Genomic DNA, 13290 nt, shown 5'->3' with positions numbered 1-13290 from the left:
ACATAGTCAGTCTTTGATGTTGAGATTTGCTGCTGAGAGCTAATTTAGATGCTAAAGCATTATCCAAACTCATTTGTTGCAGATGCACCGGCGGTGTTACCCTGATGTCTTTTAGGCTGAGTTGCTCTTATTTGATTTTCCTGATCGTAGGACATACCCGCTGCTTCATGTTTATAGTATCTCAGGAGGCTTGCACACAGATACTTTGCCTCATGCTGCATGTGGTAATTGGAAGTAATAACCCATTTAACACTGTAAATGTACAAGCACCAGTCTTTCTATGTGTTTGATATCACATCCTGGGCACTATTTTGTTTGAGGAGCAGCTGAAGCAGACCTTATAGAAGTCAACTCTTGCCTCTGTTTTTCCAGCTCTGTGCTAAAGAAGCATTTGTGATACATCTGGTGTGAGGCGATGAGAGGAAGACGTCCCTGAGTCACAGCATGGCCTTTCCTGCTCCATTGGAGAGATGCTTTGAAGACCGGGAGCTTAAAGAACACTGTGTCAATGAAAACACTTTGATATTTTGATCCAGCTGCCACTTTCTGTCTTGTTTTTGTACTGCTCCTTACTACAAAATCCTCTTTTAGAGAATTTGTTATGGTTTCTATGGGGTTTTTAGGGAAATTAAGTCAATGAAAACAAGTTAGGTGCAACAAATTGGTTTGCTAATAACAGTTAATGACTAAATCGCTAACCATTTTCCTCATTCCTTTCGACGTTCTTTCAACTTTTTTGCGTTCAGCTAACCGTCCTCTGGAGAACCAATGTGGCATGAAGTTGATTTGTTTTCAATGGATGCTCTTCCTAAATTGATTGGATTAAATCCTCAAACATAGATGGATGTTTGTCTATGGCGTACGTACTCTCTTGTGTCCTGTGTGAGTGAATCAATTTAACTTTGTTTCACCAAACTGCATCGCCAGCGTTATCTTAAATTTTTCATAGAAAACTTCAGCTTGTGTGTTTTTATACACAGCACATCTTTTCTTCGTACGCTTGGCATTCTACTTACAACACAGTGCATTGAATCCATAACCTTCCTCCTTCACTGCGTAACCTTCTGACTGCAAAGGTTGTGGAACGTACATGCCTTAACTACAAGTGCAATAAAATCAATACATCCTACTTTGCTTGCTGCACCTGCACAAATTCTTAGTACATATTCTGTTTCGAAGCCATTAAATCTAAAGTTACTACAGGCTAAGGTTATATGACGAATGGATGATCATAAAATGTAAAGCAAAAAGCGTAAACAGTGGCTAGAATAAGAACATGTATCCCTGGAAAAGAATTGCAGCTCTAACCTTTATACGACAAGGACACCATTATTATTTTTCAGGAAATAGCTACATTCGCTGCTGTGCACTGTGGTCAATGATACTTAGCTTCTATCCACATACGGAAAAATAAAAACCCACCAACATATTTCTGAAAAATACAAAAAAGCATTCAAAGCAGGGTCCTTTTCTCAGAATGGACATGGTGAACAATGTCGTTAAGGCAATTTAGTCATAAATGGAAATTAAATTTAGTGCTCAGTCACCATGAGCTTCCTGACATGATGTTGCCGGATAATCAGTGCACAGCTATGCAGGATTTGGCTTTTCTGGTCTCACACACTGCCAGAGGGTGTAAACAATACACAAAACCAACCTGTTGTAAGAACCAAACAAACTAAACAACAAACAATACAAGGATATTAATGCTAAGATTAACGTGCAGTAAGTAGAATTTGATTGCCAATCAGTAAACATAAAAAGTATAATTGAATAGTTGTTGCATTTTGTCACATCTCTGGAGATGACAATTAATTTTTGACCGTGACAGCTTCACACCGCACGCTTTTTATTTACTTGTTTTTAAAAGTAAAGAACATTTGCACATGTGCACATTCTATTTTGGAAGCTTGCCTTTTGTGAGTTAAATTAACCTTTTGCTTGACGTTTGCTCACAGTGTATATTGTATTAGCTGACAGAAGAATGCAATAAAAATAGATTGGGTACAGAAAGAACTCTCGGATGAGCACACAACAGCAGCGTGACAGTGATTTGCTGCATGCATGGCAGCCCGTGTTAATTGGCCACAAGAAGCGTCTTATCTTGGAGGAGGTTTTTTATTGTGTTTTTTTTTTTTTTTTTTTTTTCCAGTGCATTCATCTTGCATTGTGTGCCAAGTCTTGTCTGTTTTACGCTGCTGCAGTCAGAGGGCAGGCCGTTCTCTTCATGCATGGCTCACTGCGCTTATGTAAGAGCACTACTTAAACCTGGTTACATCACAGACAGGCAGCAGTGTGTCAGTGGGTCACTGTGCCACACATCCAGCTGCATGTGGGGCCCTTTAGCGCTTTTTGAGCAGCGCTGCCTGTTCTGTCCACACACCTACTCAGCCATGTGTGCTCCAACGAAGAGCATTCTTTCTTTTACATTTTAGAACTGACCAAGCTACAGCGGTCTTAAATCGGACTCTGACCCCTCTCTGAGTCTTATTCAGAGAGGGTCCTGAATATGAGGGCCCATATTTAAGACCTCTCTAGCTTGTTGTTACTACTTACTAACTTTTTGGATGACAAAAGCTTCTGCGAATAAAAACAAAATGCTCAGTCCAGTCAACAATTTAAACTTCCTGCAACAGTCTATTGTCCATAACAATAGTATAGTTTAATCAGGTTTGCAGGAAAAAAAAAAAAAAACTGAGGACAAGCCAATAATACCGATCAAAACTTGACTTCTATGCAATTATGGTTACAGGATGACAAACCGTTTTCATTAAAATAATTCCTGCTTTCCAAACTATCCCATGTGACAGATAAGGAACAAATCGCACTTTCACATTTTTATCCTAACTCACAAATAGTGCTTGTGCGATGCCACTGCTGCGCCTCCTCAGTGCCAGTAGGGGGTTCTGTCTCTACCCAAATTCCACTCTAACTGTTCCCGTATCCTTCTGTCACCTTTTACCCCATCTCTTGCTCTCCGTGTTCCCTCTGCCCGCTCCGCCTCTCCGCCAGCACGACCGCCCATTCCTGTCTGTTCTGGTGGCTCGGACGAGACCAGCACCAACCACTCCCCCCGCTCTCTCTCTCGCTCTCTCTCCCACTCTCTTCCCTTAGAAACATGCAGGCATGCAGGAAGAGAGAGTGAGCGCTGGAGATGGGAGGAGCCGAGCCGTGCTGAAGCCGAGCCCCTCTGTCTAGGCGCACAGAGTGGAGCAGACAGCCCCGGCCGCACACACACATGCACACACTCTGTCCCTTCTCAGTTACATGCACGGTCACACACGAGCCACCAAACTGACGACTGCCAGCGGGGGAGCGCACCGTTAAGAGCAAACAAGACGGATCGAGGAAAGAGTTGGGAAAATACGGGCATCTTGTGGATCATAGAGGATCTTGCTGTGTGTGGCATCTGGACTTTTTTCTCCTCTGCTCATCTTCCACACCAGCTATCTACTCCTATCTACCTATTCTATCCAACCAACCCGGGAGCTTAACAATAGACAGTGGCAGTTTAGCTCTCCTCCACATCCAGTTCTATTAAGGGGACAAATCACAGAACGGGATACAGCTCCTGGTGGGAGCTCCGTCTTGTCTGGGAAAAGGAACTGAAGAGAGGAAGAAGATAAAGACGCGTGTAATCAAATCAAGGGACATGCTTGGGGCAGCGGAGGAGAGCAAGAAGTCTGTGTTCTAGTCTGCAAGAAACCGGCAACTGGATCATTCCTTTCCATCCATCCCCTCATCCTTGGTTTCCCTCTCTTCAATTACCTCCATTGTTTCTCTTTTATCTCCCCAATGCCCTTATCCCTACTACAACGGAACATCTCGCTTCTGTGGACTCAAGCGTAGAATGGTTTTGAAAGAATTTCGAGGGAACTAGACTAGCTAAAAGTGTACCCCCAAAATCCTTCCATACAAAACCCTACTGCGTGTGTTCTTGTCACACAACTCCTTCGCACCAGCAAGAAGAGGAAGGATTTTTTTGTTCGGCATCCCCTCGACTCTTGAAGGATCCAGGCCAGTCCTAAAGCTTTCACATCTCCAGCATTCAAGATCTTCAAGAGGATTCCAGCTACATGGGAAAACGTTTGGAGCAGCAGCCAATGTACCCCCACTACACCTACTACTACCCCCACTATCTCCAGACCAAGGTAGGCATGGTTTGTCATGACCTATTTTATACTCAGATGCTCAGGATGCCGCGGTCGTCATGAACTAGTAGAAAGTCTTTCTGTCAGACCCAAGCTTGAATAAATGGGAAGGTAGAAGGGCTCCGACGTACATTAGTACCTACCGTTCGTAAATCAATATAGGACAGAAGAGTCACCTGACTGTAGACTCTTTGAGACAGAGCAAAGCCTGGCTTAATGGAGAAGGAAAAACCTTTGGCATTGTAACAAATCAACAACAAATCACTATAGATGATGTGATGTAGAAACCCTAATAAGAGTTATCAACCTCTCAGGGGGCTACATGCTGTTGTAATCTTTGTGCCCCTTCCAAGTGTGAGTAGTCTGGAAGAGCATCCTGAGCACAAACTGTTTGCTAATTTAGTTTTTAGTTTTTTATTGCCAGTGTAACGACAATGTTGGTCTGATATGGTCTGTACCCTCTGTTTGAATGGAGAATTGTATGTCTGTCTGTCCACTGTGGTCTTTACAAAAAGCGACCCAGACCCCCCCCCCCCTTCCTTTTAACCCACTTTGAACCATAATAGGCTGCTGTCATTCAATTTGACTTCATCCTGTTATTTTCTGCTCAGAGCACTTGACCCCTCTGTCCCCTCGCTGACCCACCAGCTCTCAGTTCAAGTTCAGGGCAGATGGGGTCTGCTCTTCCCTCCTCCATACTCTACGCTAAGAAGTCCCTCTGCCTCTTTTGTCACGCAACCACCAAACTCAGCCACTACGCACTGCTCTCATCACTGGCCATCCCCACCCCATGTTCCCACAGCCCCTCTTGGATGATGGCAGGCTATAGACCTGATTGATGAAAGCGGAGTGTGATGTATAGCTGCAGATGGATAGCCGGGAAAGGTGATCTCAGGAAGAAATATGTTTTATTATAGCTTTTCCATCTACACTTGGCATGCAAACTCAGATGTTTCACACAATCTTTTACCACCGAGAAACACAAAATGGATCACTGAGGTTGCATTGATTGTGCTTTCATTGTATGGTCGGCCGTTTATGTTGTCTGCCGTGATTCATTTGTTTTTATATATGTCACGGTATATAAAATGTTGATTGTGTTGCGGTGAAGAATAGGCGATGGCTCGGTTTTGAAAGGCAAAATCAATACACACTGGCAGAAGACAGTCCTGTATGGCATGATGCAGATATAAAGGTTGAACGGTTAACGACATATGTGGTCAGTGTATTTTAGGCCGCTGTTGATTTCAGAACATTATAATCAAAATATAGCTTTTCATTCTGTACTATGTATGACCATGTGGGAGGACCAGGTGTTGTAAACTTTGATTGACAGCGGCTCAATTGTTTGAGTATCCATCCACAGAATCAAAACTGAAGTTATATCCTTAGCCAAGGCACTTCTCTCACCTTGCTTATCTAGGAATGAGTGTATGAGTGAGGGACTGATCATGAATAGAGGGTTTTATAGTGCAGATCGGCAGCCACACTTCCGTCAGCCTACCTCAGAGCGGCTGTGGCTACATGTGTAATGTCGAGTGAATATATAATTGTCTTTGTGGTCATTTCTGTAAAAAACTGTGATTCAAATAAAACTTGGATAGAGCCTACACGTTTGGCCTTAGGTGGTCACTGTCAGTTTGTTGCCACTAGACTCATAAATTACCCTCATAAATTACTTTCCATTCTTTTATTAATCACCTAAATGCAATTTACCAATTAAATAGGCACATGCACGTCTGGATGTCGAGACAGGACAAAGAGATGGCACGCAGACTTCAGCCACAGGAGGTTCGGAGAATGAACCCACAACTCCTAGCTTAGCAGGTTATCCAGAGTATAATTTGATTTCATTTAGGTATACAAACAATAAAATAAAGTGTTGTATTGTATGAACAAACAACAACAGCAATGCCAATGGAAAATGTGTCACATTGAAAAACACTGTGACTGTCACCTCACAAATTACAGTGATTATAAAAGAGCGCTGTTATTTTCCTGTATAAAATGACAGCTTTTTCACTCCCTGTTAACTTTTATAACACACACTGTACCTTACAGCGAGGTTGGACAGGCTGTCACTTTATTACATCTATGTATCTGAGGGTGGCATCAAAATTGCTGTGTTAGTACAGTATTTATACTGAAATCGCACACACTTGTCTTCGCGATCACAGCAACTGACGGAGATGAGCTCCTGGAGGCTGGGGAACAGTTTTTAAAAAAAAATACATCTCTTATTTTGTACATGAAACACTCCAATTTTCGGATTTACTTCTACAGTGAAACATAGTCTTATTTCTCACAGGAGCAAATACGTTTTCCCTCCCTGAAACACGTACAATTTGTTCAAAATCTGTCAGCTTTTTTTTTTGTTAGATGAAAACTTCATGGTTGCTCTTGTTTTTTTTTTAAATCCAATATTACTTGCTATGATTTGCTGGTTGTTTTTTTCACGGTAAACAGGTTTTAAAATGCCTGACACGCCTCGCTTGCATCTATCTAGGATTGACTCCGCGGTTTTATTCACACGTGTCAAAGCGTTTTATGTGTACAGATGTCATGGTGTCACTGTGTTGTCTGTTTTCCTGTGATTTATCTCAGCCAGTTCAAGGTCATGTCTCAAGTGTCTGCAACAGCCTTCGACCCACACCGTCACTTCATTTCTGCGTCTCCATCCCTCCCACCTTCCCGTAACCTCCGCCGCTGCCAAGGTCAAATCAAATTGGATCCTGTCTTCCCCCACGGCTGTCCTCATCAGCGCGGTGGTTGTTTGTCCTCCACGTGTCCATATAGAAAAATGTTTGTGTGTCTAAAACGAACTGTGTCTGCATTAGGGGCTCAATAACTGTGCAGCTCAAACATTGGATGTAGGTGACTTCCTGTTTGACCCCTCTCAGTGCAGGTTACTGTCAGGAACAGAGGATGTGAGGGGCTGCAGATTGATTCAGGGATATATTCCTCATACCAGGTTTCATGATACCGTTACCAATGCTGCTTCATGAACAAATATAAAATAAAGATACACAGTTCACATTATACGTGAAGATGGCAGGCTGCATATGACATTTTCAGGCTGTGTTTTACAAGCAGTGCATAAGTGGTGGGGCCGTCACAGGTATTGTGTGTGTTCACTGATCTGATTGTAGATGTAAATGGTCTCTGATTAATCTTGCTTCCAGAGTTGTGGCGCTCCTCTTTGAAATCAATCATGACAGCGTACGTGGCCACCGCATTCACTCACCAAGGGCATTCCTTAAATGAGCTCTCACTACAATGACACACATTTTGCCAAATAGCAAATGTTATTATGCTAATAATTGCGCTTAATGGTCAAACTGTAGTAATCATTTACTTTTAAGACCGTGGCTCCTCTGTATGAATCTGACAGTGGTTTTGTGAACACAGCAGTTCTGTGAACATGCTCAGATTTAATATGTAAGCCCACATAGCCCATCTTTGCACAAAGCCAGCCATGGAATGACTAGCTTAAACCAACAATACTTATCCAGATGACGGAGTGTGTGTGTGAATGTGAGGCTATTAAACAGAGAATTGCCTTGGTTTTTCCTCCATAATGGGCTATAGGTACTGTTAGTGTACATTAGCCGTGTGTGGGGAGGGGTGGGGGGCCCTTGTGAGAGCCTGCTGGTACTTAATCATGGTAAGAGGGTTTGAGGGGATCGTGCAAGGGTTAACGTTCAGGCACAGATGCACAGTTGTGTTTTCTGTTTGTTAAAATGTAACCACAGGCTACGGCTGGTTGGGACTTTGGCCTGAGGAGTCAAATCTGTGATGCTCACACCATTAGTAATATTCAAATAGTAGACTTTGTAACGGCTGTCATTTGGCTTCTGTGTTGTCCATCTGCACGGTGTAGCTGTCCACTGGGGGTGCTCTCCTCGTCAAAGGCCACTAAAACCTCTAATTAGATCTAATATAAATGCAACAAATGAATGTGGGCTGTGACTGCTGTTGCAGTCACCATGCTGTTAAGTAGATCATAAAACACTATTGCACGTAAACTGGCCCTCATCCGTGTTAAGTTAATGCTGACAGAAGCCCACTTACCTAATGCCACTTTGATGTTATAGAAGTTTTTCAACGAGACGTCTCTAGTACAATTCTGAGGGTGTCGGACTAAGACGTTTTTAGATAATTGTTTAGAGCTTGATAAGAAGCAGCTAAAGGGGGGAAAAAAGTCACGCTATCAACGGAGCGATCATTAGTTTACTGCTGATCAGTGTGCTAATACGCTCAGTGGCACACAAGCAGTTTTAATTAGGCTAATGAGAAACAGCATTCAGCTGATATCAAAGTAATGACACATACGGACACGCCTGGACATCTAAATAGAATATTCAATCACTTCAAAAATGAGCTTTTCACATTCAATTACTCTCTATTACGCACTAGATAAATGCGGCCAGCGCTCAGCTTAGCACTAGTGAGTAAGCACCAGGGAAAGTTGACTGAAGGAAGGACACATAAAAGCGCAAACATTTAAAGGACACTTGGCTGTCTATTAAGCTTTTCAAAACATGATTGTTAGAATAAGCTCTTATTGTGATTTTTCTGAAAAAGTTTGCAATAGTGATTCAGTTTGAGATGTATTTCTTAGATTGCTACCAGGAGCATTAACAGGATCTGATTGTATGAAATAACTGCTAAAATAATACAAGAATCTTCTAATCAAATAATACTGCTAAACATTTGAGAACCTTTTTCTTGAAGTCTGAACTCAGCTACATTATTAGCACACAATAAAACAAGGAGACCGAATATTGGATTGTACTGAATGAACAATTGCAACCATTAGAATTATGATTTTGATTTATCATTCAACCCTTTTACAGTGTAAGAGTTAAGTAATGTGAAGCATTTCATAGAAACTACTGCTCGACTGCTACACTACAAACAGTTACTAAACACATGCATAGGGTAAACATAGTCTTGGTTTTATGTCCCAGCATGCATTCTGTTCATGTCTTGTCTTTCCTCACACATCTGCCTGTTAATCTTTTACAACCTCCCTCACCGCTTCGTGGTTGTTGCTGTTTTAAAACCCGGCTATTCTGCTGGTGCTCTTGATAACGTCATATGCCAACATGGAGATACGACAATGGCCTTATGCTGCTTTCTTCTAATGCCTGACCAAATACTCCTGCCTCATTCCCACTGTGTTCTGGGCTCTGACTCTCGCTCTGTCTTCTGCCATCTGTTCACAATGCCAGGCCTGGGTAGTTTTACAGCCTAAAAGGGACTATCCTAACCACCCATATATGTTCATTTATTATTCTTCGTGTGCTGTGCTATTCTTGTCCTTATACAGCAGTGGTGGGACACTGACCGAAAAGAAATGAGGATATTTTTAGAAATACACATCGTGCTTTTAACAGAGTGCACAGAAAATGTCCGATTTACAGTTTGTGTAAAGAAGTTTGTGGTAGGAAGGGCATGTGACCTACAGTAAGACCAAATCACTCTCTCAAACATGTACATATATTGTTAAAATGTGACCATTACCAACATATATATAAGTATAAGACTGGTTAACATGGTGTCTGTGTACTGCTAGTGGTTATCATGTCACTACAATGTAAGAAAAATACATTTTGAAGTTTCAATTTTCCATGTAAATCTATGGAGAAACATTGAATCAGTGAAAGAATCACACACGTAATTGCACATTTTTTATTTTTTTCCAAGTTTTTGTGAAGGAGCAAACTCGCCCAAAACCAGAAAATTGAGGAGGGAAACAATGTTGCTTGCAGTGCTTTGAATATTCCTAATACTAGTAACATCAAAGTAATAGTGTGCAAATGTGTGACGTCATTATTTTTACATAACTGGGACGTAGTGCGATACAAATATACAGATTTACGTCTAATATACAAAAACAAATAATCTAGAATGTAGTTTATTTGCTGTAGCAACCACCAAAGTCAAAGTAAAGAAGAAAAGAGCATATGGTTGTCCAAAGAGAAATAGCTCAGCACAAAAAGAGATCAAACACAGAGCGACACTTGAAGCAGAGTGAGTTGGAGGTGGGGTCACGGAGTAATGGTGCTGCTGCATTTTTAATAGTTGGCCACTTTGGAGCGACCCTTGTCTAATGGATTCCCAGCCGCTTAAAAGCTCCTGTCAGAGTCCTCTACCTCAACCAGTTACACTGCAGAAAATACTGAGATCTTAGTCAGTCTCCAGCACTTCCCAGTGCAGAATCCAGAGAGTTATTATTGTTTCATACTGAACATAATTCCACTTAGTAACGCAGTTGTGTTTTTGCTCAATTCTGCTTGGAAAACATTTTTTGTCTGCAACACATAAAAAAAATATCAGAGGCTTTAAAATGTCCATGTCACAAAAGCTTAGGAGAAACACAGTGTATTGGTGAATTACCTTTAGAACAACGTAAGCTCCTGACAGAGACTATTATTGTTGGGTAAACGTAACAGGCAAAGAGCACAACCTTTAGCCGTTAGCTATTTTAAGGCTTTCTCTGAGTAATTTAGTGCGGCAAGAAAAAAGAGGGCTAGTTAGTGTTTGGAGATAGGAGGAGATCATATTGATTTCAACCTTTAAAGCAACACAAATCAGTAAAAGAAAATGGACTAGTGAGGAAACCGTGGCTTTCCCCCCTAATTGTTTCAAAGGTTAGCAGTGGTGCTGCGGTTAGTGCTTCTGCTTCACAGCCAGAAGGTCCCGGGTTCAATCCCCGGCTGCACGGAGCCTTTCTGTGTGTAGTTCTCCTGTTCTCCCCATGTCTGCTTAGCTTTCCTCTGGGTACTCTGGTTTCCCCTACCACTAAAACATGTACAACAGGGCAGGATGAGTGAGAGAAAACGGGTGGAAATTTGGAAATGTGTGCATGTAAGAGGCTGTCCCGACCAAGTAAATAAAGTAAATAGTAGTGACTACAAATGATTTTTAGTATTGAAGGTGAATCTATGTCCTTGGCACATTCTCCATAATCTCTTCTTGCATCATGCGTATTCGTAACACAACAAATCTCCTGATATGGTTTTTATCAGTTATATTTAAAAAACAGACTTCTTAATCTTATTCTTAATACATAATATTTAAAGTATATATGTAAATATAGAAAATACAGAAAGTTACTTCAGTTACAAACTGATTAAAACACAGGACCTCTTGTGCTTGTTCTTGGAGGCAATCAGACTCGATAAGTATTCTGAAAGTTCTTCCTTCGTGGAATATTACATATGCATCTATTATACACAATTGACCCCAGTATAATGAGGAGGCTGATTTTGTTTCTTGGTAAATTATTTTTTTGTCCACCAGAGCTTGCTTCCTTTATTATAGCACACATCTCTGCCTGCAGTTTAATGATCTGTAATGAATTCAGCATTTAATTAGGCCGTCAACGCTTATGAACATTCACTGATTAATTTTTTGAACTGGAGGAGAATAGCAAGATGTCGTAAATATTTAATCAAACAAATGATTATGAACCGTACAGGAAAACATGTACTACCCTATCCTTCTGTTTTTATGTACACCGCAGTCTTAACGTGGAGGAATCTTTTTGGTTGTTCCCACTACTATTTATGTTTTGGGAATTGATTTATTGCCAAAATATGATTCCTGATCCAACCCTTTCAAATCATTCAGCCCTGGGACCACTACAAACAGTTCTCTGCTTGTGCTCCATGGCTGATATTTAGGCATTTACTTCTTTCATTGCAAAATATATTTTAGTGTATAATATTTTTCATGACATCATGTTGGTGATTTTTTTCTTTCTATCAAGAGTACAGGAATTTACTTTTTTTTTAAAATTGTTTTATGCCCTTCTCAGCACAGTCCTCGTTTATTCTTAATATAGCTAATAGCCGTGATTAGAATGTGTACGACCCAAACAATTAGATTCAATAAATTGGGGTACCGAAATAATGGGCTTTTCCCCACAATGGTTGGTTAATATGAATAAACCGACTCGTATTATTTTGCATTGTCTTTCATAGTTAATCCATGATGTCAGTGACGTGGGGATTTGGCGAGTGCATTTCTTATTATCATTCCTCGTTCATTGTGTGAGCTCCCTGGTGAGTCAGTGGCAGTTCTGCGGTGGTGGGCGAGTGATCCTTACACTAGGGACCGGGCAGATAATTGAAAGAATGGCCTGGAGGGATTTACCCCACAATGTTGTTCCTTAACGCGACTTAGCTCTGACTCCCTCCATTCAGTCTCTCCAATCCTTTTCTCAGGTTGTCCTTTGCTCTCAGCCCCTCAATAGGAAAATGCAGCCGACTGGTCAGTTAGACGCTAATAACGTCTTTCGTCCTCGATACGCTCCAAAACCTTGTCTATAGAGATGGACCCGCCTTCTGTCTTTCATAGCAGTTGAGAGTTGACGCCGAGTAGAGTCGCCTTTCACTGAGATAATTCACTTCTTCAGATAAAATGGTGCATGCTGGGATGATTATTCAGCTTTATATGGACTTATTGAACACTTGACTCATGAGAAGCAACTGCAAATGTTATTTTGCCTTATGTAGTACTATCAAAGGAATAATCTTGTTTACAGGATTTGCGAGCTCAATCCATCGGACTGCTTTGTTTATTTTCTCCAATGGTAAAAATGCCTTCACATTTTTGTTGAAGAATCTTCTTGTATTGATTTTTTTTTTTTTGGGGGGGGTTTTTTTGGGGGGGCGTCTAGAATGTATAAGCTGTAAACATTAAGAACAGTTTGAAAATGTAATGATTTATTTCGTTGAAAGGCTTTTGTGATATTTTGATGGACATTATACTATTATGGGTTTATTTATTTAGAAACTATCCTAACCACCCAGAAACCTTCTTAAATCACTGCAGGACATTGCACAGTTAAAATAAAAGCTCAGTATAAATACGAGCAAAAGCAGTGTTATCCACTGATCTATAATAAAACTCTTGATAGGCGTTGTCATGGTAATCCACTGGAACTAATGTCCAGCTCTGGCGGCCATGTTGTGTCCATTCTACTCAAGAACACATGTAAACTAATACAACTCTTTTACTTGATGTGATGTTCTTGTTACATTTATGCCATTGTGCTTTATCTAGTGACCATGTTTGACTACACTGGTATGGACATTTTTTAGAATTTCAGACTCATTATTTATTTGTA

The 13290-nt window shown here is 41.0% G+C and overlaps 1 protein-coding gene across 1 annotated transcript in view; it reads left to right on the top strand.

Moving 5' to 3' along the window:
• The first annotated feature begins 3179 nt into the window (after positions 1-3179).
• Positions 3180-13290, top strand: part of LOC306967224 (RNA-binding motif, single-stranded-interacting protein 3-like) — a 130312-nt gene continuing 120201 nt past the window's right edge. The window contains exon 1 of the mRNA XM_079562154.1: positions 3180-4151. Within this exon, the coding sequence (XP_079418280.1) occupies positions 4077-4151 (75 nt within the window). The 5' untranslated portion in view covers positions 3180-4076. The remainder of the gene's footprint in view (positions 4152-13290) is intronic.

This window comes from Gobius niger (genome assembly GCF_951799975.1).
Source record: "Gobius niger genome assembly, chromosome: 8".
Lineage (NCBI taxonomy): Eukaryota > Metazoa > Chordata > Actinopteri > Gobiiformes > Gobiidae > Gobius > Gobius niger.
The sequence above is the reverse complement of the archived record's forward strand: the minus strand, read 5'-3'. Positions and strand labels throughout refer to the sequence as shown.